Raw genomic sequence first — 21057 nt, 5'->3', positions numbered from 1 at the left:
TCTCCTCTCTGAGCCTCAGTTTCCCCAACTATAAAATCAGACTAATAATTGCACCTAGTTTGTTGTGAGCATTCACACAGGTGATGGTGGCACTTACAACATTTAGCAAAGTGACTAGCATATAGCAGGAGCTCAGTAAATATAAGTCTCTTCCTTTGTCCGCTACTCTATATCCTTGTCTCAGTTCTGAGGGCAGGCGTATGAACTGAGTCACCCCTCTTGTGCAACAAGGCTTTATTGCACACCAGAGTTCTAAAATATTTATTGCAAGAGATTATTATTATTGATACTAATAAATACTTACTGAGCAGTTACTATGTGTCCAGATTGTGTGAACCACTGTACATAAGTGATTCCATTGAATCTTTTCTACCACTTTCCAAGGTATTGAATGTTAATTGCAATTGAAAATAAAAAACTATTCAACTCTGCTGCTGCCATGAGAAATAAGCCAGAGATATTATGTAAAAGAATAGATGTGGCTATGTTCCAATAAAACTTTATTTATGGATGTAAAAAAAATCAAATGGAAATTCAGAGAAAGGGCTTCATCGATCTGCCCAAGACCATAGTGGGAAAGTGGATGAACTGAAATAGTCCCTGGTCATTCTGTGAATGCATCTACATTCTCTGAATCCAATCACTGTATTTCCATGATTCCAATGTCCTATGACTCTGATTGTAACAGTCGAAGTTCCAAACATCCGATTACTGTCTTTTGCTAACACGATAGTGGTTCTAATATGCTTCAACATCCATTAAGTATAAATGCCCATTCTTCTACAAATACTCACTGAGAGCCTACTGCGTGCTAGGTTCTGACTGGATTTAGGGGGCACAGTGACAAGCACAGACAGCAGAGTCCCTAGATTCACAGGGCTAACTGTCTGGAGGTGGAGAGGACAAGCATGAGCCAATTTTGACAAAGGGTGGTAAGGACCATGACAGGAGAAGCAGAGAGTGCTCCAGACAGAGCACAGGATCCACCTGTAGGGGGTCAGACAAGGCCTCCTGTATAGTTGTCAGTTAGGTTGCAGCCAGAGGAAGCAGTAGACTCTAGCCAGTGCTCCAGTTAGAGAGAACAGCGGATCCAAAGGCTGGGAGGGGAGAGGGCACCTAGTCCAAAAACTAAAGGTGGTTGTGTATGTCTGGACACAGAGATACAGGTGACAAGTGAGGCAGGAGAGGTAGCGGGGGCCAGAATACACAAGATTCTTTACGTCACGAGAAACGATTACAACCTCATTGTAAAAGCAATAGTCATGAGAAGATGAGAAGATTTTAAACCAGGTAGAGACAAGATTGGTATCGCATTTTAAAAGAAATCCTCCTGCTGCTCCAAAGAGCTTGGTCTGGAGGTGATGATGTGTAGGCAGAGAGACCTTGAGGAGGTGACTTCCATGGTCTAGGCAAGAAATGTCATCATCTGAAAACTAGGATTAGGTAATTCAAACAGAGAGAAGAGGACAGATTTGAGAAGCTTAGGGATACACTGAATGCAGGGACGAGGAAGAGAGAGGGGCCTTGGACAGCTGGGTGGATGGTGGCACCTTTCCCTAAGATGAGGACTCGGGAGGGGCAGGTTTGAGTGGGAGCTAAGTCTTTTATTCAGGCAAATGAAGTGTAAGGCCTGTGGCACTCTCCCAAAAGGAGACGATGAGCAGGCAGGTGGCCAGAGAGGTCTGATAAAGGCCGACATGAGAGATGACAGCTAGAAATAAAGATATGCACTCTTCAGCATGGCAAGCGACTGAAGACATGAAGCATGAGGTGGGGTGGGGTGAGCAGCCCCAGGAACCCATCGCAGAGTGTGAGGAGTAGGGAATGCAGAGAAGAACCAGGGGAGCAGTCATGTATGGACTGGAACCAAGGAGGAGTCAGCAAAGGAGATCAACGAGGAGCAGACAATGGTATGAGAGAAAATGAGGAGAGAAGCCAGGAGAGTCAGCTGTGACAAACATCACATGAGGGTTGGTGAGCATTGTTGGGAGCTTAGCAGTGGCAAAGACCAGTTTATGGTTTTCTAGAGGAGATGAATGGAAAGTGAAAACAATGAATCTAGACTGTCATTTAAGAAGTTTAACTGATACAAGGTGAGGAACTCAGTATATGCTCAGTAAATATTTCTAAGTGAATGTATCAGAGAAAAGGCTGGGAAGAGAGACAGCAGTGAGCACAGAGCAACTAGGCTGGAGGATGTGTTCTGTTGTTCTTTGGGTTTATTTTGTTTGAACATAACAGGTACTGAAACAGAAGTTCTCAAACTTCCCATTGTAACCTGTTAGTGAGACGTGAAATCAAATTGCAAGGTTGTGATCGCCACTGTTATTCCTGATCGAATAAATAGGAAAGAAAGGAAAGTAGCAGAGTGTATTACCTGCGGTAAGCATAAGTATTGTTCTGTCAAACTTTTATTTCAGCTTTATGTACATGTATATGTACTGGTACCCGTATCCGTGGTTGTGTAATAATAACCATTTCTTACTATAGCCCGTCATAAAAAAAAAAAAAAAAAAAAAATCTCTTGATGGAACTTGTTTGCTCAAGAGATAAGAATGATTATATTTGTCCTAGGACAGAAGGTAATACATTGAGCACACAGCATGCAATCATGTCATCATGTACCCTAAGCCTAATAACAAAGTTCATTGGCCCTTAAGGACTAGACTAGTCATTTGCACCACCATCTAAATGAGACATCGACCCAGACAGAGGGCACTGTAGCGAGGGGCAAAGGAGACAACGGTCGGACTAACTTTGTCACCTGGAAATGGCCCTGCAAATATGTCGTTATTAATAAGCTGTTCTTGCCCATGTCAATCGGAAACAAAGCCGGGACTGGGATCCCACGTCCTGACTTCCAGTCAGGGGCCCTCTGCCTGCAGAGTGTGGTAGTCTGTCTTTGCCAGGAAGACAGGGCAAAGAGGAAAGTGAGGAGGGTCCGAGGAATTGATTAAGGATTGGGAGACTAAAAGGAGAGAAGAACAAAAGAGGGGACAGACAAGAGGGAGTAAGTAGTGCATGGGGGGAGGGGCAGAAGGATAGAGAGTATTGTCAGGCCTCAGGAAGCAGACTGACAGGCTAACAAGAGAGGGACAAGGACTCCCAGAACCTTCCGTCCTCCCTGGGCACCCTTCTCTGGGGCTCTCAGATGAACACCTGCCAATGCAGAGACCAACTATCTGTTCACGACAGAGGTATCCTCACTGTTCCATGGAAGCACAGAAGGACCTCAAACGGCAGAGATGGGAAGGTCAGGGGAGGTTTCCTGGAAGAGATGGTACTGAGCTGAATTTTGAATGGTAAGAGATGAGGTGAGGCAATGGGGTACTACCATACGAAGCACAGACATAGAGGCAAAGACATAGAGGCAGCAGAGAACTGGCAGAATCTGCATGAACCCCAACGGCTAGGGATGTTGAGGCAGCAAATCACAGCAGGAGGCAGGGCTGGAGAGGGGACTGCACAGAGACACAAACCACTGCACTTCCAGGCTCAAAGGAACAGAAAGTGTGGGAAATGGAAATGTCTCTGTGGAGGAGGCAACAGGGCTAGAAGACAGTGAGGGCTGCAGCTGGTAGCTTGGGCTGAGAAAGTCATTCCAGGCAGGGGAAAAGTATGGAGGTGGGAGAGTGGGAGAAAATATTTAGAGAAGCATTTGACTTGGCAGGAGGGGAGGGGTGTTCATCATTCAGTGACTACTGAGAACCAGCAAAGCCCATGCACAGAAACCTACCCTGCAGAAGAATGGCTAGTTCCCTCAAAGAGCCCGTTTTAAGTTCTAGTTGTGTGACCCTGGATGAGTCACTTCTGTTTCCACATCTGTGAAACGGGGGTGATAAGTAACTACCTAAGACATTTGCTTAGAGGTTTAAAAATGAGAATGTATGGGGAAGGACTCTGTACACCCTAAGGCATTCTGCCATGTGCCCCAATCCCTGTATTGACATTAGAATCACCACTAGAGCTTAAAAAAAAAAAATGCCTCAGGTCAACCCAGACCTACAGAATCAGAAGGGTGCTTGGACAGGCATTCTTTTTCTTCCATTTCTTCTTTTCTATTTCTTCATGTGGTCCTGATGCTCTATTAACTTTAGATCGGCCAGCTTCTGACAGCTGGGGAGAAGAAAACGCAGGAGAAATATAATTAGAGATCCTGGGGTTCCTGGAAATACATTGGATTTGGAGGGTTTTCTCATCAGGGCTTGACTGCTATGCTAAGGGAAAGAAAAAGAAAGACCTCTTAGCTTTCTCAAAACATGGGGAAATGAGCAAGGCAGCCAAAGGGACTGATGACCCCTTTGACCTCCAGTCTGGAGAGTCCTGAGAGATAACAGACCTTTCAACTAGTTACCCTCAGTTTTAGTATAGTAATCAAGAAAATCAATTAGAAGCACACAGTATTTGCATCTGTATTAGTTTATTTGATCCTCATATTTCTGTGAGATGGGGCTTCTTATTTATTCCCATTTTATAAGAAAACTGAGGCTCAGGGGTAGAAATGACTAGCCAGAAGTCTATAGGTAGCCAGGAATAGAGCAATGATTTGTACCTGGGACTCTTAAATTCCAAGTCCTCTCTACCACATTCTGCTTCTTGCATTGATTGTAAGGTAATCGAAAGAGCACTGGAGCCCTAACTGTTGTTCTAGCTCTGCCGAGAACTTGCTGTGCAACCCCAGACAGATCTCTTGCCTTCTCTGAACCTCACCATTTATCAATCTAGTGTGGTTATCATAGGGATTAAATGACGTAATGGCGTTAAAAGTATCCAAGACAATCCCTGACATGTGATAAAGGCCAGGATGACCACAAGAAGGTGAAGAGAACGGGGAAAGTGGTAGTGCATAAGTACAGAGTATGGCAACATAATGGAAGGAGGGACCAACTTTGCCAGAGGGTTTCCTAGGGGAGGAGAATTTGGTCAGAGACTTGAAGAATGCAGAGTCGCTTCCCTCCCTTACCTCCCTCCCCTTAGTTTCAAGTGAAGAGGCCTAGAGCTTGGGATGTGTAATGAGGCTGAAGAGGTGGGGATTGTGGGGCTATAAAAAAATTAATACTTTTCCTCCCACCTTCTAAGTTCGTCTAACTGGGCTAATAATCAAATTAACAGTGACAGATTGGGTATATGTGACATTTTGGACAAAGGAGAAGAGGGGGGAATGGGGTATTAAGATTTCAGAAGCGAGAATGGGCAATTTACAGGTAGTTGAGTAAGAAAGGAATACAGAATACACACACAAACACACAGGAAAGGAAAATTCTTGCTAGGCAACTCAAAAACAATGGGAAACTGGGTTATCTAGCTAAAAGGCCCAGCTTGAAGTCCTCCTATTTACCATATTTAATTCAAATTAGGCTGAGGTGAACATCCTAAAATTTCCTCTCGGAAGCAGGCTTTTCCATCTGAATCTCTTGGGCAGGAAAGGGAGAAGGGTCAAAGGTTCATTCTGAGTCTCGTTTCTTAATACAGTTTAAAATCAATATTCCAAAAGGCAAAACTTTTGGTCTCCTTCAGAGTGAAGGAGGCATGTCACATGGGCCTTGAATGCCTGGCCAAGGAGTTGGAATTTTGACATTGAAAGGTTTTAAGCAGGCAAGCGTCATGGTCCATTTTGCAGATTTGCAGTTTATAAAGGCCATTTTTTGGTACGGTGGGACAGCAGACAAGAGGGGTCCTGGAGGTTGAGAGACCATCGACTGAGGCACATTGCAGAGGGAGGGTAGGGCTGATAGAGATTCCCCACCAGAATCCCCTGGAGGCCACCTCCCAATTAAAGAAGATCAGAGATATGATGAACGTAGAAGTGCTCAGAAACAGCTGCCAGCCACCAGCTCAAATGTGAAGGGTTGTTTGTTATGCTTATAGTAAGTGAGAAGCCCTTTGAAGGGGCCTGGAGCCTCCAGCCCAGCAAGCTCGACCCTGCAGACAAAGGGCAGTGGGAGTTAGCGTCCTTCAGTTCCCTGGAAGTGGAGTATTCATCTCCATTTCTCAGAGGCTGAAGTAAACCTCACTCTACAACACTACAGCAAGGGAGGAGGTTGAAAGTCTCTAGGTCAGGGCCAAGAGGGGTTCCTTTGAACAAAAGACCCCCACACACACAGGAGGGTTGGAGGTAGCAGGCAAGTGGGCTAGCTGGGCCAGAGGGTCAGGTGACCATTCCTTGGTCAGACCGCTGGGCTTTCCAGCCTCTGCTCCAACCCTGACAGGAGACACCTTGGGATAATAATAATAATGGCGATGACAATGCACAATGGTGCTTCCAGTGAGCCAGACTAATACTTTACCAAGTGACCTTGTTTACTCCTGACAATCCCTCAGAGAGGTTAGGTAATTTCCCTAAAGTTACCCATAGCTGGTAGGTGACAGGAATGGCGTCTGACCCCTGTCCAAGCTTGGGGCACTCTCCGAATGCTGTTTTTTTCTGATTTTCAAGTCTCTCTCTCCCCTCTAGGCAGGGAGGGGAGGGGGCCCAGGAAGGGCTCTGACTCCTCCTAAGGGCTTCAAGATGCACAGAGTACACTTAGGGGGTGCAGAGTTGACTCTCGGCAGCCTGTTTACTCAGCTCTCAGCTCGATTGTGAGGAGGTAACGATGCAAATGGGGTCTACAGTACCATTTCAAAAACTGACAAGAAGTCTGAGCTGGGTGGCCCCCACTGGCCTCCCAGTTCTGAAAGATGAAATTCTAACTGGGGGCCGATGATGGATGGAGAGGAGATGGGGGAGCTCTCCCTATCCCACAGTGATAAGACCAGACAGACTCCTAGCCTTCTCCCTAGGCCTCCCTAACTGGCAGGGTCCAAATGGTCCATGGGTCTCGCCCCAGGTGAGTGGAGTTGCCACACTACCACCACAGTCTTTGACTGCAGGGTAAGGACTTGCAAGAGCACTCTGTTCTCTGGGCAAATTTGATTCTGCTGCCTTGTGGCCTCTACTCCTCCCTCCCCATCTCCCTCCTTCCCTAGACACAAAGGCAGACACAAATACACAAGCCCAAGCAAAATTTTTAATTGAAAAAAATTTTTTTTAAAAGTACTAAGGAAAGAAGGAGCAAAAAGACTGGGTGGGCAAGCCTGGGCCACTGTAGGGGGAACACTGCCTAACTGCACAGAAAAGAAGTTCTTGGGACGCCCAGGGCTCAAGACCATAGCCTCCCTCAACAAAGACTCCCACCCTGTGCCTTTGGTTGGGGTCCCTCCTCCTGTCTGTAGACTAGGAGAGTCAAACTCACACCCACTCGCCGACATAGGGAATGTAACCACCAAGCAATTTCTCCCCCAAACCCCCATTTTAATTAGTTTTTTTGCAAGTTTTCCTGCCCTTTTCACCACAAAGGGGTGAGAGAGGGTGGGCTGCAGAGTTAGGAATATAGACATAAACTGCTGCCTAGTCACATGCAGTTTCTCTTCTTAGAATCCCAATCGGAACTTCGATAATTCATACCAGAAAAAAAAATAAATCTGTTGCTTACTCTCTTCTCTCCTGCCAGCTTTTGTGCCCAAGTCCAGCTTTTTCCTTTCTGCTTCTCTGCGGGTTCATCTTTCAGCCAGTCTCTCTCTGCTTGGGGATTCTAGGTCTCCCTCTCACTAACGTCTCTGGACCTCTTTCACTCATTAAAAAAAATGGGGGGGATAAAATCGAGAAGAGGGGAGCCTCCCTCGCCCAATCTCTTTCTTACCATCCCCCCCCGACACACACACACACACACACACACAAACACACACTCACACTCTCCAGCGACCTCCAGATGTTCCCGACTGTGCGGCCATCTGCTGAGATTGCTCAGGCGCTCCGGGAAGGGGGCAGGGATCCCGGTTGCCGGAAGCTGGGAGCGAGGCCGACTGGAGTGGGCGGGAGCAGCGTGCGCACTTTTGAGACGCTCCCTAGGGTGGCACCCGGGCTCCGCAGGCGGGCGGGGGGCGGGGAGCGCGCCAGGAAAAGCAGACACTTTGGCGACACTCCCTAAATCTGGACTGCCGGCGGAGCCGCCACTGGGCGTCGGGCGGGCTGGGGGCTCGCCCGCGGACGGGCGGGGGCCAGGGGGCGGGCCGCACCGCACGGAGAAAAGCGCCGGCCGGAGGGCCCGCGGCCGGGCCGCCTGGGTGTGCTTCCCGAGGCGGCAGCGGCGCAGGCTTCCAGGTGGGTGCGTGCGGGTCCCTGGACGGAGCGGGAGCCCGCGCGGCAGGCGAAGGTCTGGAGCCCCCGACCCCAACCTGGCCGCCCCACCTGGCGAGTGGGCGGCGCTGGACCAGGGGGACGGGGCTGGGGCCTCTCAACTTTTCCTGGACCCAGGGTGTCAGCAGCGACCGCCAGATGCCCGGGGTTCGGCGGGAGGGGGAACCCGACCAGAGGGAGAGGGCTTCCAGGAGACAAAGACTCGGGCCGGGGCTGGGGGCAGGGGCCGGCGCCTCGGGGGTCTTTGTGCCGACACGTGCATCTCGCGTTTGTGAGTCTTTGTGGATTTGGGTCCGGGGACGTGCATCTGCCTGTGCCTTTGTATGTCCGTGGCTTCGCGTGGCTGTTTCGCGTCTGTGTCCACGTTTTGTGGGCCCGTTTGGTTGTGGGTGTTGGTGGGCGCATCGTTGTGTCCGCGTACGTGGTCTGTGCCTGTCGACGTGTCGGGATTGGGCGTCCGTGGAGTGTGTGCGCGCCGAGAGCCGGACACCGCCCCAACTCCTCGCTCCCCTGCTGTCCACCCGGGCCCCGGACTTGGCTTCAAACTTTTCTCCCGGTTTCTCGGGCAGCAGCTCAGGTCCTCCCCGCTGCAGCCTGGGCTGGGGACGCTGGCAACGCTACGCTCTTTCGTCTCCTGGGATCCTTAGAGCCGGGAGGGGACGAGACAGGACCGGCGGGGGTTGAGGGTGGGGATCGGCAGTGCCTGGGGAATGGCCTCACTCAGGGCGGGAGGAACGTGCCGGCCACCCCGGCCGAACTAGCTAGGGGGAGAGAGGGAAGCAGCTAGTCCTGGGCCCCGGCCAGGAGCTGGAGAAGAGGAGCAGGCAACCGGTGTTGCTCGCCCGGCGCTTCTCGGAGTGTATGTGATCCAGAGAGACGTGTCCTCCGGGCAGAGAGGCCAGTCCCCAGCCCCAGCTCCGCTTTGAGATCCGCTCTCGGTTTGCATGCCGCCCCTGGGGTGGGGGAATCAGCCCTCCGATCCCGTAGGTGAGAATGTGACGGCTTTTCAGGATCCGGGCCTGGCCGGGGCGCCGGCTCCCGGACCCCCAATTGGACTGTGGTGCGTAGGAACCTTGCACATACTGGTTGCGCATGGGCCGGCTCCTGGCCCACAGTACGGCACTGTGCAAATTGCCCAGCTTGTTAAGGATGGGGGTGAGAACTCCCTCGTGGCGCCGAGCGTGCGGTCAGGATACCCAGCACAGCCTGCGAGAGCCGGCCTGGGAGCGGTGCCCGCCCACACTTGGCCCGGGCGAGGAGGTGACTCAGGAGCCTATCCTATCCTTCCTCCTTGCCTGCTCTACCCTTCCGAGAAGTCTAGGCTTGCAGAGCCCAAGTCTGACCCTAGAGGGAGGGTTCAGGTGACGGGAGACTGCTGGGCTTTTGATCCTGCGTCCCAAAGATAACCCTAACACCTTATCTCACAGCGGACCCACTCCGCCCCAGTCTTATACCCAGAATTTTGCCAGATGCTGTAGATGTGGAGGGGCACAAGCCATTCACCTTGGAAGGAGGCCACCGTGGGTACTTTCTTTCCCTCTCTTGGCTTCAGTTTCCCCTCTGGAAAGGGAGGTGTTGACAGCCTCTCTCCTCCCTTTGGTTTCAGGCTGACTGGTAGAGACCCCAAAACCTGAAAACACTTTAATGTTACACACGTCTCCATTCTACCTTGACTAATTCTCTGGCACTAATTTGCTCTTTTGAAGGAGAGGCGAGGAGGTGGCTTTGAAGTTACTTAGAGATGAAGTGAGGGGGGCCAGGAGCCCCTGCAGTCCAGGAAGGCTGGAATGCAACAGTCTGGGGAAGTCAGGTGAATATACCCTGGAGAGAGAAAGTGTCTCCCACAGAGGAAACTGCACTGCATGGCTCTGTGCACTCTGATAACAGCACAGAAGAAGTCGGCATTGTGGACGGTCAGATGGGGGCAGAGATTAGAATTCAGCTTGAGGCTGGGAAGGAAGGCAGTGGCCAAGTATGAAGGCCTTGAATGCCAGGCCTAGTTGCTGGTATTTGAACTTGTACTCAGTAGAGAGCTGCTGGAGGGTTTAAACAGATGTGACAGTATGGGAAAGGTAATTTAAGAAATTTTCCTTTGGCTTGTGGATGGTGCTAGACACTGGGAGATGAATCTGGAGGCCATTGATTGTTCCAGCCTTTTAGAGTCAGAAGGACCTGAATTTTACTCCTACTCCATTGCTTCCTAGCTCTGTAGCCATGGGCAAGCAACTTGACCTCTCTGATTCTTGGTATCCTCCTCCTTCAAATGAAGACAGGAATTCCTGTCTCATTGATCTGTGAATGTCAACTAGGTAGGATAATGAATTACATGTGCTAATAAAATGAGAAGAGATTTATAGTCTGTATTACATTGTGCGGACATTTGTTGGCTTGCACTGACAATAGTCAACATCTACTATGGTCCTACACCTGCTTTCACCACCTGGCAAAGCCCTTATCCTGCAAGCTTGGACCAATTGTTACTTTCTCCAAGCAGAGGAAAGCTTTCTGATCAGGGCTTTTCACATGTAGTTTATTCTCTTTCACTTGGCCGAGCCCCATGCCGGAGAGGAGCTGGACACAAATTTGGAGATGGCCACAGACCACGAAGTGTTTTACCTTGAAGGACGGCCTAGGGGGAGGGTGACCTTTTGCCAGATGAGAGGCAGGTTAGATTTGAAATCGAATGAGTGAGAATTTGTGTGGTAGACAAAAGAAGGCCATCTCTGTCATCTTCATCAGAGAGAACAGCCTGTGCAAAGGCAGAGCCCTCAGAGCGAGACAGGCCTCTAGATTGGCACTTTCTCTTTGTGGGATGGGTTTTAAATAGGGAGCAGTGGTGGGATCCTAGTCTTCTGTTGAGATTGTTCTCTGGTGCCCAGCAAGGCAGGCTATTGGAGGCAGAGGGCCAGGAACAAGTTTATTGCAACAGGCCAGGCCAGGAGGAAGACACACTGGAAGGAAAAAATACTATTGGGAACCTTACCCTTGTAGATTATCCTCCTTGGGTGAGGTTGCTGGGGCCCAGGGCCCACCTGCATCAGGGATCATGTCACAGAGGAGGCCGGGCACTGGGTGTCAAATTACCTGGATCCTGAGTCCAGCCCTTGGCTTCCATGGCTGTGTTGACTCTGGACAGATCACTGAACTTTCCTGGGTGTCTTTATGCAGCTGTAGAAGAGATAGGATGCCATCTAACCTGCTAACCTTGCAGGATGACTTGCAGGGAGGCACTGGAAAGGCTGAGTGGTGTCCTTGGGTGAGGTGGTAGTATTCTACATGCCTGGTATATCTTCATATAGTGTGATAGACCCAAAGCTCAGCTCCCAGGACATAAAAATGAACCTAACGCCATCCCTGCCCACCAGAGGACAGACAGGTAAACATAATTATCGTCCAGCACGATTAGCTAGCCATCATTTACATGGGCCCATTTGTACATTGAGGCACAGTGGTATAAGGAGCATCGGATTTGGAGCTAAGAACCTCTGGGGTTGAGACCTGGTTCCTCTACTACTCAGCTTAATAATATCAGTCTCCTTCTCTGCAAAATAGGGACAGTAATCCCCATGGTCAAGGACTGTGGTGAGGCATAAACAAGGTGCTAGCATAGAAGTGCATGGTGAGCTGATGTGTTTATACAGATGTGTACCATTAGCAGTCCTGCTGGGAGAGCCAGCCCTCAAGGCTCCAGGAGTTGGCCCTGAAATTCTTTTAGCCTTGCATTTCCAGAGCTGACTAAGTGGTTGGGGGGCAGGATGTTAATGGAATTTGCACCTGGGGATTTCGTTGGCATCAGCTTGAGTGAGCTCATGAAGAAGGAAGCAAGGTGGGAGGCAGCCAGGCATTGAGGAGCAGCTGGTGAAAGCAAAGGCCTGTCTTAGGTGGGTGCTGGGGCCCTTGGTCCAGGCCAAGGCCCAGCTCCCCACCCACTTTGTTCCTGCACCAGAGACTCCCTCTTGAAGCTGTGGTGAGGAACTGGCAAATCTATGGGCCCGAGATGCTGTGTTGCAGCACCAGAGGTAGGCAGCTGGGGCCAGGGGGGCCAAGCCAGAACCCCTAACCCCAGAGAGATTTTCTCAGAGGAGAGGCAGCTTGGGACCTGGCCAGCAAATACCAGCAAAGTGGAGAATGTTGGCACAACGGACCTGCCATGCATTGGGAACTTGGTTAGGGAGGAACATAAAGAAAAATGACACTGTCGTTGCCCTCAGGAAGCTTAATAAATCATCGCAATCATTGTTTACCACGCGCTGAGCACTAATATGTGGCAGATAGCCGAATGCTTCACACGCTGCCTCTTAATGCTTTAGCCAGCTCTGTATTGTTAATCCTTCTAAGGACACTGAGAATCAACCAGGTTTAGACTTGCTGAGGCTAGTAGGTATGGAGTTGAATTCACACCAGGTCTGAGTCCAGTGGTTGACTCTTAACTGCTGGACTCTTTCTTTATCCAGCAGTGCTGCCTACCAAGCCTGGCTCTGGCTTCAGGTGTGGGAAAATATTAACAGGTGAAGAAGGCAGGATCATGCCCATTTCAAGTCAGGAAATGGGCAGGTAAATAACTAATAGCAGAGAATTTACTCAATGTATGTCTGAGGAAGTGTGCCCAAAGTCTGGTGTGACAGGCCAGGGGAGCAAGGAAGGGAGGGAGGGGTGGCACAGGAGTGGGCAGAACAGGCTTCATTCCACTGGCGGGGCCAGGGCAGGCCAGGTGGATGCGGGCAGGGCTGGAATTTCCAGCCCTGGAATTCTCTGAGTTTGGGGTAAATGTGAGCAGAGGCTGTCACCAACGCTGTAGATTCAAGTTCAGATGGGGGCTCAGGAAGGGGAGGGAGGAAAGTGGGGACAACTTGCAGATGTCCCCGTACAAGGAAGAACTTGATTTCTGTCGGTAAAAGTCGAAGTCGAGAGGTTTTTGAGAAGGTGGATGATGTGGCCAAAGTTGTTTTAGAGACTCTCTAGCAGGGCCTGGAGTGTCACAGTGGAGAGACCTGTCTGGAGACTATTAGGACCACACCATTTATTCTTTTGACCTCACGAGACATCAGCAAACTTTCCTTAGAGTCACAACGGGCCCAACTCACGGCCCCTGCCCAGAAGACCTTATGCTTTGTCCCCTAAAGCAAGGGTGGGTAGTTTCTAAGTCCTTGTCCTCCTACCCTTGTGTTCTGTAACCTCATTCATCAGTGGATCTTTTACCTTGTATCTGTAGGTCAGGGTTTGGAAAAGAGGTGATGTGTCTGGAGCCACAGATCCCTTTCCTCCCTTAGCTTCCATGGTGGCCATTGGTCTGCCTCTCCCTTTCTCCATACTTGCCCGGTTCACGCTGTGAAGGCCTTTCCTCTCTGCAGAGCAGAGAGGCTGGTGTCTTTGTCCAGAGGAACTCACATTCCCCATTCCTTCCCAGATCCAGCAGCCCTGTAAAGAAACAACACAGTGGCCTCCATGGAAAGACCCGCTCCCCAGGAGGGTGCTGATAAGAGCTTTGACATGTTTGATACATGTTTGCTAAAGGAAGGAGGAAGAAGATAGGGTCAGGCCCACCCATTGGTCCCCACCCCACTGGCTCCCTGTCAGTGGAGGAAGGCAGGGCAGCCCACACTGAGCCCTTCCCCTGTGCTGGGAGCCCTGCTAGGTGCCTTACTTCTGTTTTGTTTCATCTTCATGACAGTCCTGTGAGGTGGCTATTAATGTCCCGTTTTACAGATGAGGAGACTGAGGCTCAGGGATCGTGGCCAGCCAAGATCAGAGAAAGCAGAGAGGGCCAAGAGGCAGTCCTATCAGGAGCCTTTGTTACCCACTGTGTTTTATATATTTTCTTACTATGAGAGGAAATGAGGGGGAAAGGAGATTAAGTCATGTTTAAATTAGAGTTCACTATCTGAAGAAAAACCTCTGTTTTGCTGATATATTTTCTTCTAGACTTTCCAAAATTAGAATTTAGGTTGGGTTTTTGTAATACACAGTTATAAGTTATAGTTTTCTTAGACATGCAATTTATCCTTATGATACCTAGCATTATGGCAGCATGAAATTGCAAGCTCTTCTGAGTGTTATTTTTGACTCCCTAAGATCCTTAAGAGAGTCAGTAGCTATCTTGAGGGGCCAGAGAAGCCCTGGGCCTGGGGTCAGGAGGTTGGAGCCTGAGCATCGGTCACCACGCCTCACTGGGGATCCATGGACAAGTCGCTGCATGCTCTCTTCATCGCTAAAGTGAAGGGGTGCACACCCCGCTCGGCAGTCTTCCCTGCGTCAAATCACAAGTGAGAAAGTGAGAAGAGGCCTTTTGTAAAGTATAAAGGGCTCTGCCCCACCACCAGGAATCTTCCTTATCTTCCCTCAGTCTCCTCCAGGGAAAGTTCTGCCCTCCCCTCGGTCCCTGAGCCTTCGCTAAGGGGCGTGCAGCAGTAGTGCCAGACCCCAGCATCTCTGAGACACTCACATGAAGGCACCCCTCCTTATGTTACCCCAAAGAGGACATTTCCTCTAAGCAGAACAGGGTCGCCGACTCTCAAAGACCACCAGCCCACACCTCTGCCTTTGTCCCCTCTTGGGGATGTCTCCCTTCTCTTCTCTCAACAGCCTGGGACACCCCTGAGAGGCCTCTGGGCTCTACTGTGACCTCAGGAAAGCCCCGGCGCTATTGAGTACTAAAAAGCTTGCCACCTACCAGCTGTCATAGCAGTCAATGGCAGCTGGAGCTTGGCCCTAGGACTCTCGACACATAGCTCTTCTTTTCGCAGCGACACAGAAGTACACGTTCCACTGGAACCAAACCAATTATGAGGTTACAAAGGCCTGAGTTCAGTTCCTGGCTCTGCTGCTTTCCTTTCCTCATTCTCAGTTTCCTCCACTCAAAAATGGGCATAAGACTGCTGACCTCCTGGAGTGACTGGGGATTATATGAGAGAACATGTGTCTAGCCAGAGACATGAGGACTGTCTCTGACTGTCCGTCCCTGTCAGCACTTTCCATGTGAATGTCCAGGGCGGAGCAAGAACCTGTCCAGGGCACCCTCAGAGTGTTCACAAGCACAGCTATCTGGTTAGGTCTCATTTTGTGCCCCTGCTTCCTTTACATCAGCTGTCCCTCGCATTGCCTCAATTCCATGCCCATGGTGGCCCAGTGATGACCACCCTGCATGCGTGCAGAGCTTTTCAGTTTGCGTTGCATTTCAGTGAGGGTCGAATGAACTTATATGAAGACGGCAGGACAAGAATTACTGCCTTGTGGTTCAAGGGACAAGGCTGAGGCCTGGAGAGGAGTGATGAGAGGCCCCCTATCTGTACAGGTAACGTTTAGGCTATGTTTGGGCTCCAGGTTACATAAGCAGGAGCTCGTGAGAGGCCATTTGGCGCTTAATAGGCACATTATATTATCGCCTTTATCAAAGGGTAATCTCAGGGCCTGTTTTTGTATGTGTGGTTTGTTTAAACCCCAGGAAGGGTGGATGTGAGCAGACCTGATTAGCAGGCAAGGTAGGGCCCTGACTGGTAATGAACCTCTGCGGTGAAAAGCTCACCCAAGGGAACAAAGGGGACCTAAAGCAATTTAATATTTTCCTTTTGGTTCCAGACATTGGAACACTCTGTCCTGCCTCAGCTGGGACCAAGCCCGGAATGCACCTGGGCTGGATTTAATCCTCAAATTGAACTCTACAAAAGAAAGGGGTGGGAGAGAAGGGGTTTCCCATAGTGGGGTGGGGAGAAGAACCCCGCTTCTCCCTGCCCCCATGCAGAGCCAGTGTAGATCAAGTGGCAGCCCCTTTAAAGTTTCATGGAAGGGTGGTAATACTATCCCGCTGCTCCCTCCCCACCCACCCGAGTCTAGAAGGTGGGCAGGTCCCTGTACCATCCCTCCCTGAAGGCCAGTGGGAGGGGTGGGGGGAAGACAGGGCAGTGGGGCAGAGCAGGGCCACCCCAGATGAAGAGACCTGCTGGAGTGAGGCTTGGTGCCTTCTATGTCCCAGGCTGAGTGGCTGCTGTGTGGTGGGAGGGAATAACCACAGACTGTCCTGCTTTTCACTGCTCAACCCTTTCCCTCCCTGAGCACTGCCATCCAAGGAGCTATAGTGGGCATAAGGATTGAATGTCGCAGTGTACATGTAGTGCCTGGCATCAGTGGCAGCTACTGTGATAATTGTACGGGGAGGGAAACTGAGGCCGGGGGAGGCGACATGGCTTGTGCCATAGCAAGTGTCAGTGGGAAAAGCCCCTCTTGGATCCTGTCTCTCCGCCAGCCACCCTGCCAGTCCTGCTGGAGACAGCAGATGAAAATAGAGGAATTGGAATTGCACAGGCCTGGGTTCTAATCCTGCCCTGCTTTTTACTAGTTCGGGGTAAAACCCTTTTCCTCTCTGAGCTTCTGTTTCTTCATCTGTGTAATGGGTGAACTAGCCCAGCTGCATGCCCTAGGTCAAAGGAAGAGCCAAAGAAGAGTAAGAGCTGTATCAGCGGAGAAGGGCGGGGGCAGGGCAAGGGGGGAGGGGATTAGGATGGTATCCTCAGAGTCTATCTGAAAGTCTAGACACAGGGTCCCCATTTGGAATGAAGGATCCTGCCTCTGGAGGACAGGCCAGGTGAGGGAGTTTAGGACTATGGACTCAGACATTGTCACCAAAAAGAGATGAGGCAGCGCCAGTCCTTGCAGGGAGACCTCGGTCTGAGAGGCTGGAATGTGGGTCTCAGGCATGGCTCAGCCACTGCCGAACCATGACAGTGAACCACGCTTTCCCTGTGCTCTATCTAGTTCCCCTCCCATTTACATGTGGCCATACATAACATTCTGAACCTCTCTAAGTCTCAGTTCCTTCTTTGTGACAAGGCAACAGAAATTGCTATCTTAACAGTTTTTGTGGTTGCGAGGGTTAAGTAAGACTGTGTGGTGAGGTGGCTAGCACAGTACCCGACACATGGCACATGCTCAGCAGAAGTAAATGGAATACCCTGACCCCAACCCTGACCCCTAAGCTATGAACTCCGCCCACTACCAATAGGGCCTGGACTGAGAGAGCTGGAGCGGCCAGCCAAAGACCCATCTAGTCCAGTGGTTTTCCAGCTGGGTTCCTTAATGTCCTAAGGCAGAGATGGTAAGCAGGCATGGAAGGCTCCAGGTCCCCCCTCTCACTTCAGCCAGAACAGGCCCACTTTCATCTAAGAAAGTTAAAAATCCTCCAGTGTGGCCTAACCCCTTTTACCAAACAGCTGGGGAGTCTGAAGCCAGAGAGACACAGGGACGAGGAATTACATAATGAAGAGTATTCAGGGAAAGCATCCTGGGTGGATGGGGTACTCGTGGCAGCTCTCAGCTGTGCCTAGACACATTAGCTGGTGTTTTATGGGGTGGGGTTAGAACCAACTTGTGTGGGATACCTGCTGCAAAACCCTCCCCTATGGCTCTTTTTCTAGCTGCCACCATGCTGTGGCCCATGCTGCTGCCCACACTGCTGTTGCTGGCTGTGAGAGGAGTCCAGATGACTCGGCCATGCTCTCCTGGGTGCCAATGTGAGGTGGAGACCTTCGGCCTCTTTGACAGCTTCAGCCTGACACAAGTGGATTGCAGTGGCCTGGGCCCCCACATTGTGCCCGTGCCCATCCCTCTGGACACAGCCCACCTGGACCTGTCCTCCAACCGGCTAGAGACAGTGAATGAGTCAGTGTTGGCAGGACCAGGCTATACCACACTGGCTGGCCTGGATCTCAGCCACAACCTGCTCACCAGCATCTCGCCCACTGCCTTCTCCCGTCTTCGCTACCTGGAGTCCCTCGACCTCAGCCACAATGGCCTAGTAGCCCTGCCAGCCGAGAGCTTCACCAGCTCACCCCTGAGTGACGTGAACCTCAGCCACAACCGGCTACGTGAGGTCCCAGTGTCTGCCTTCACTACCCACAGCCAGGGCAGGGCATTGCAAGTGGACCTCTCCCACAACCTCATCCATCACCTCGTGCCCCACCGTGCACGGGCCAGCCTGCCCACACCCACAATTCAGAGCCTGAATCTGGCCTGGAACCAGCTCCGTACCATGCCGGACCTCCAGGACTTGCCCCTGCGCTACCTGAGCCTGGACGGGAACCCACTGGTTGCCATCGGCCCAGGTGACTTCACGGGGCTGGCCGGCCTGACACACCTCTCACTGAGCAGCCTGCAGGGTCTCCCCAAACTGGAGCCGTATGGTTTCCGTGAGCTGCAGGGCCTGCAGGTCCTAGACCTGTCAAACAACCCCAAGCTCAAGTGGGCAGGAGCTGAGATGTTCTCAGGCCTGGACTCTCTGCAGGAGCTGGACCTGTCGGGCACAGACCTGGTGCCCCTGCCTGAGATGCTGCTCCTTCACTTCCCAGCACTGCAGAGCATCAATATGGGCCAGGGTGTGCGGTGCCAGCGCTTGGTACGAGAGGGCGCCTATCCCCGGCAGCCTGGCTCAAGCTCCAAGGTGGCCCTACACTGCATAGACACCCAGGAACCAGCTTCCAGGGATCCCCACACCTTGTGACGAATGGTGTGGTCTGGGGCCACATAAAGACTGCTGCCCTGGGCTGACTCAGGTCCTGGGTAATTTATATTTTAATGTGCCAATGCCAGTGGGGACTCTGCAGGCCTGTATGGCGACATCATTGAAACATAGTTGTGGACCTAAGAAGAGGCTTTGGACCTGGGACCAACACCTAGGAGCAAAGTCTTGCTGCTTTGTCTATGTTACCCCCAAACCATAAGCAGAGGGTCTTCAATGCCAAAACAGCAGTCCCCTGCTGTCCTTCCCCACTTGACCCTAAAGTGCCTTCTCTCAGGCCTGGACCAGTCTGACCATGACAGGAAGAAGGTCAGAGTTCAGGTCTATGGCTGAGCGCCCCCTTGGATCCACAGTCCAGTTACTCAGGGGCATGGGTTTCTTTTGCTCTGGGCACATGTGGCCCACTTTATCTTTTTCTCTTCCCCCTAGGACCCTGGTTAGAATTTTAGTTATAGAAAGGACTGGAGAAAAAAAAATCAAGTCCACCTCCTGATGTGACAGATGGGGTAACAGGCCTAGAGAAGGAAAATTGCTAATCTGAGGTACTATAGCAGCAGAGGCATGACTGGGCCCAGTGTCCTGCCTTCCAGCTGGGCACGTTTACATTTTGCTGTCTTCTCTAAATCATGCCATCCCTCTCCCCTTCTGGGCTCCCCTTGCTGCCAAGACCCACATCCTGCCGTTTATGCCCTTTCCCTGTCATCCCCAGGAGGACAGGCAAGGGCCTCAGGAGTGGAACGCTGGGCCCAGTGACCAGCTGTGTGGCACAGGCTAAGTCATTTCATCTCTCAGAGCCTCTGGAAGCTACAGGCATGCCAGTCCCAGTTCTGCCAGTTTCCCACTCGGGAGCAGTCCCCCAACATCAAGACTAAACGTACCCACTGATCCTTGAGGCACTGCCTCTAGATGCACGCCTCCCCCCGCCCCAACATGTTGACGCAATCTTGGAGCCCCACCTGGCCGTGGCAAGGAGGGGCCTCTTAGATTCAGTTCCCACTGGCCTTGAATTCATAGAGCCTGCATAGCCTATCTTCCCCCAACGCAGCAGAAGGAGGCAGGCAGCTCTCATCCAAGTTTATGCTCCCCTACTAGGGTGGCTCCCAGCCCTGGGCTCTTTCCTTAGTCTTCTTTTTGTACAAGTTGTTGCCTTTTTAATGGACTGTCACTTTCAACCAGCCAGCCCACCCCCCACCCCCTGCTGGTAGGGGATGGAAAAATGTCACTTGTAAAAGAAAAAGTTTCATTTGTTTACTTTTGTAATAGTGTGTCCTAGGGATATGTTGGGGAGAAGGTGTTGGGTAGAAGCCAACCATCAGTGGCCATGTGGGCATCAGGGGGCTGGTCCCACAAAGATGCCCACAGGACACTGAGAGCTCTGTCTTCTCCTACCAGCCCCACCCAATACCTAACTGGTCCTTGGTTTAATAAACATTTTTTAAAGAGTCCCTCCTTCCATCACTTTACCATTGTTCACTGACATTCCCTGGGCTGGGCCCTGGGGCCACAGGATGAATCAGGACCTGCCCTGCCCTGGGCTGCAGGTTTTCCCTGAAAAGCCCGATAACCTTCCAGGATGGGGAAGTGAGGTGACATGGAGAGGGGAGTTACTCAAGAATAGGTTGTACCTTTCACTATAGGTTGCACACTGTCCACCTTCCTTATCTCCCCTCTCCCTGCCACCCTGACTCCCATGTACTTGCCAGGCTCTTGCATGCCTCTGCCTTTGCTCAGGCTATTACTCTGGGACCTTGCCCTTCCCCTCCTTCATCCCTATCAGCTCCTTCTCATCCTAATAGGCACAGTTTCTGCTTCACCTCCTCAGAAGCTTTTCCTGAGGCCCCTCTCCATCTCTTTCCTCTGAGCTCCAACAGTGCTTTATTCCTTCTTGGCATTTCGACTGCAGTGGTGTCCTAACTCCTGCTTGCACACTTCCAGTGACAGGGAGCTCATTTCCAGCTCATCTGAGTGGCTCTTTTGTCAGCAAATTCTTCCTTCTAACTGGCCATTGTCGATAGGAGTATCTATCACCAACAATCACAGGTTCACCTCCATTTCTGCCACAAAAGGACTCATGTTCCTGGGTTAGGACAGGGAAGAGGACATGCGACTATAAACAGCACAGGGAGCTGTGAGAGCCCTGTGGTAGGGTTAGGAATGCTTCCTGGAGGAGGCTCATCCACACAGCTGAGAAGGATAAGTGTGCCTGAACAGAAGGAGCTGCACTTGGGAGGAGTCATAGGTGAGCAATGGCACGGAATCCAGAACTGGCCACAGGAATGGGTGGAGAGCTTGCCCATCTTGTCACTCAGCCCCTCCCAACCCCCAGGAGCCCATATAGATGCCTACAGTCAATATGAGAAGGGGATGAGGCCTG

General features: G+C 51.2%; 1 protein-coding gene and 1 long non-coding RNA gene across 2 annotated transcripts; one reads left to right on the top strand and one right to left on the bottom strand.

The window, feature by feature from the left end:
- Window positions 1-483: 483 nt before the first annotated feature.
- Window positions 484-7814, bottom strand: LOC105297621. Its single transcript, XR_896368.2, has 3 exons — window positions 7730-7814; window positions 6350-6494; window positions 484-4116 (listed from the first exon to the last, which is right to left on the bottom strand). It is a non-coding gene; the product is annotated as an uncharacterized LOC105297621 (long non-coding RNA).
- Window positions 7815-7944: 130 nt separating this feature from the next.
- On the top strand, window positions 7945-20128 carry TSKU (tsukushi, small leucine rich proteoglycan). The gene is made up of 2 exons (XM_011368384.2): window positions 7945-8140; window positions 17584-20128. Exon 2 carries the CDS (start codon window positions 17592-17594, stop codon window positions 18663-18665), a length of 1074 nt encoding a protein of 357 aa, XP_011366686.1. The 5' UTR covers window positions 7945-8140; window positions 17584-17591; the 3' UTR covers window positions 18666-20128.
- Window positions 20129-21057: the final 929 nt, after the last annotated feature.

The sequence above is a fragment of the Pteropus vampyrus genome, unplaced genomic scaffold (genome assembly GCF_000151845.1).
Source record: "Pteropus vampyrus isolate Shadow unplaced genomic scaffold, Pvam_2.0 Scaffold141, whole genome shotgun sequence".
Classification (NCBI taxonomy): Eukaryota; Metazoa; Chordata; class Mammalia; order Chiroptera; family Pteropodidae; genus Pteropus; species Pteropus vampyrus.
This window is presented reverse-complemented; position numbering and strand designations above follow the sequence as displayed.

Excerpts from the sequence above, each read along its gene's own strand:
- TSKU (XM_011368384.2), top strand. The coding sequence starts at position 17,592 with ATGCTGTGGCCCATGCTGCTGCCCACACTGCTGTTGCTGGCTGTGAGA.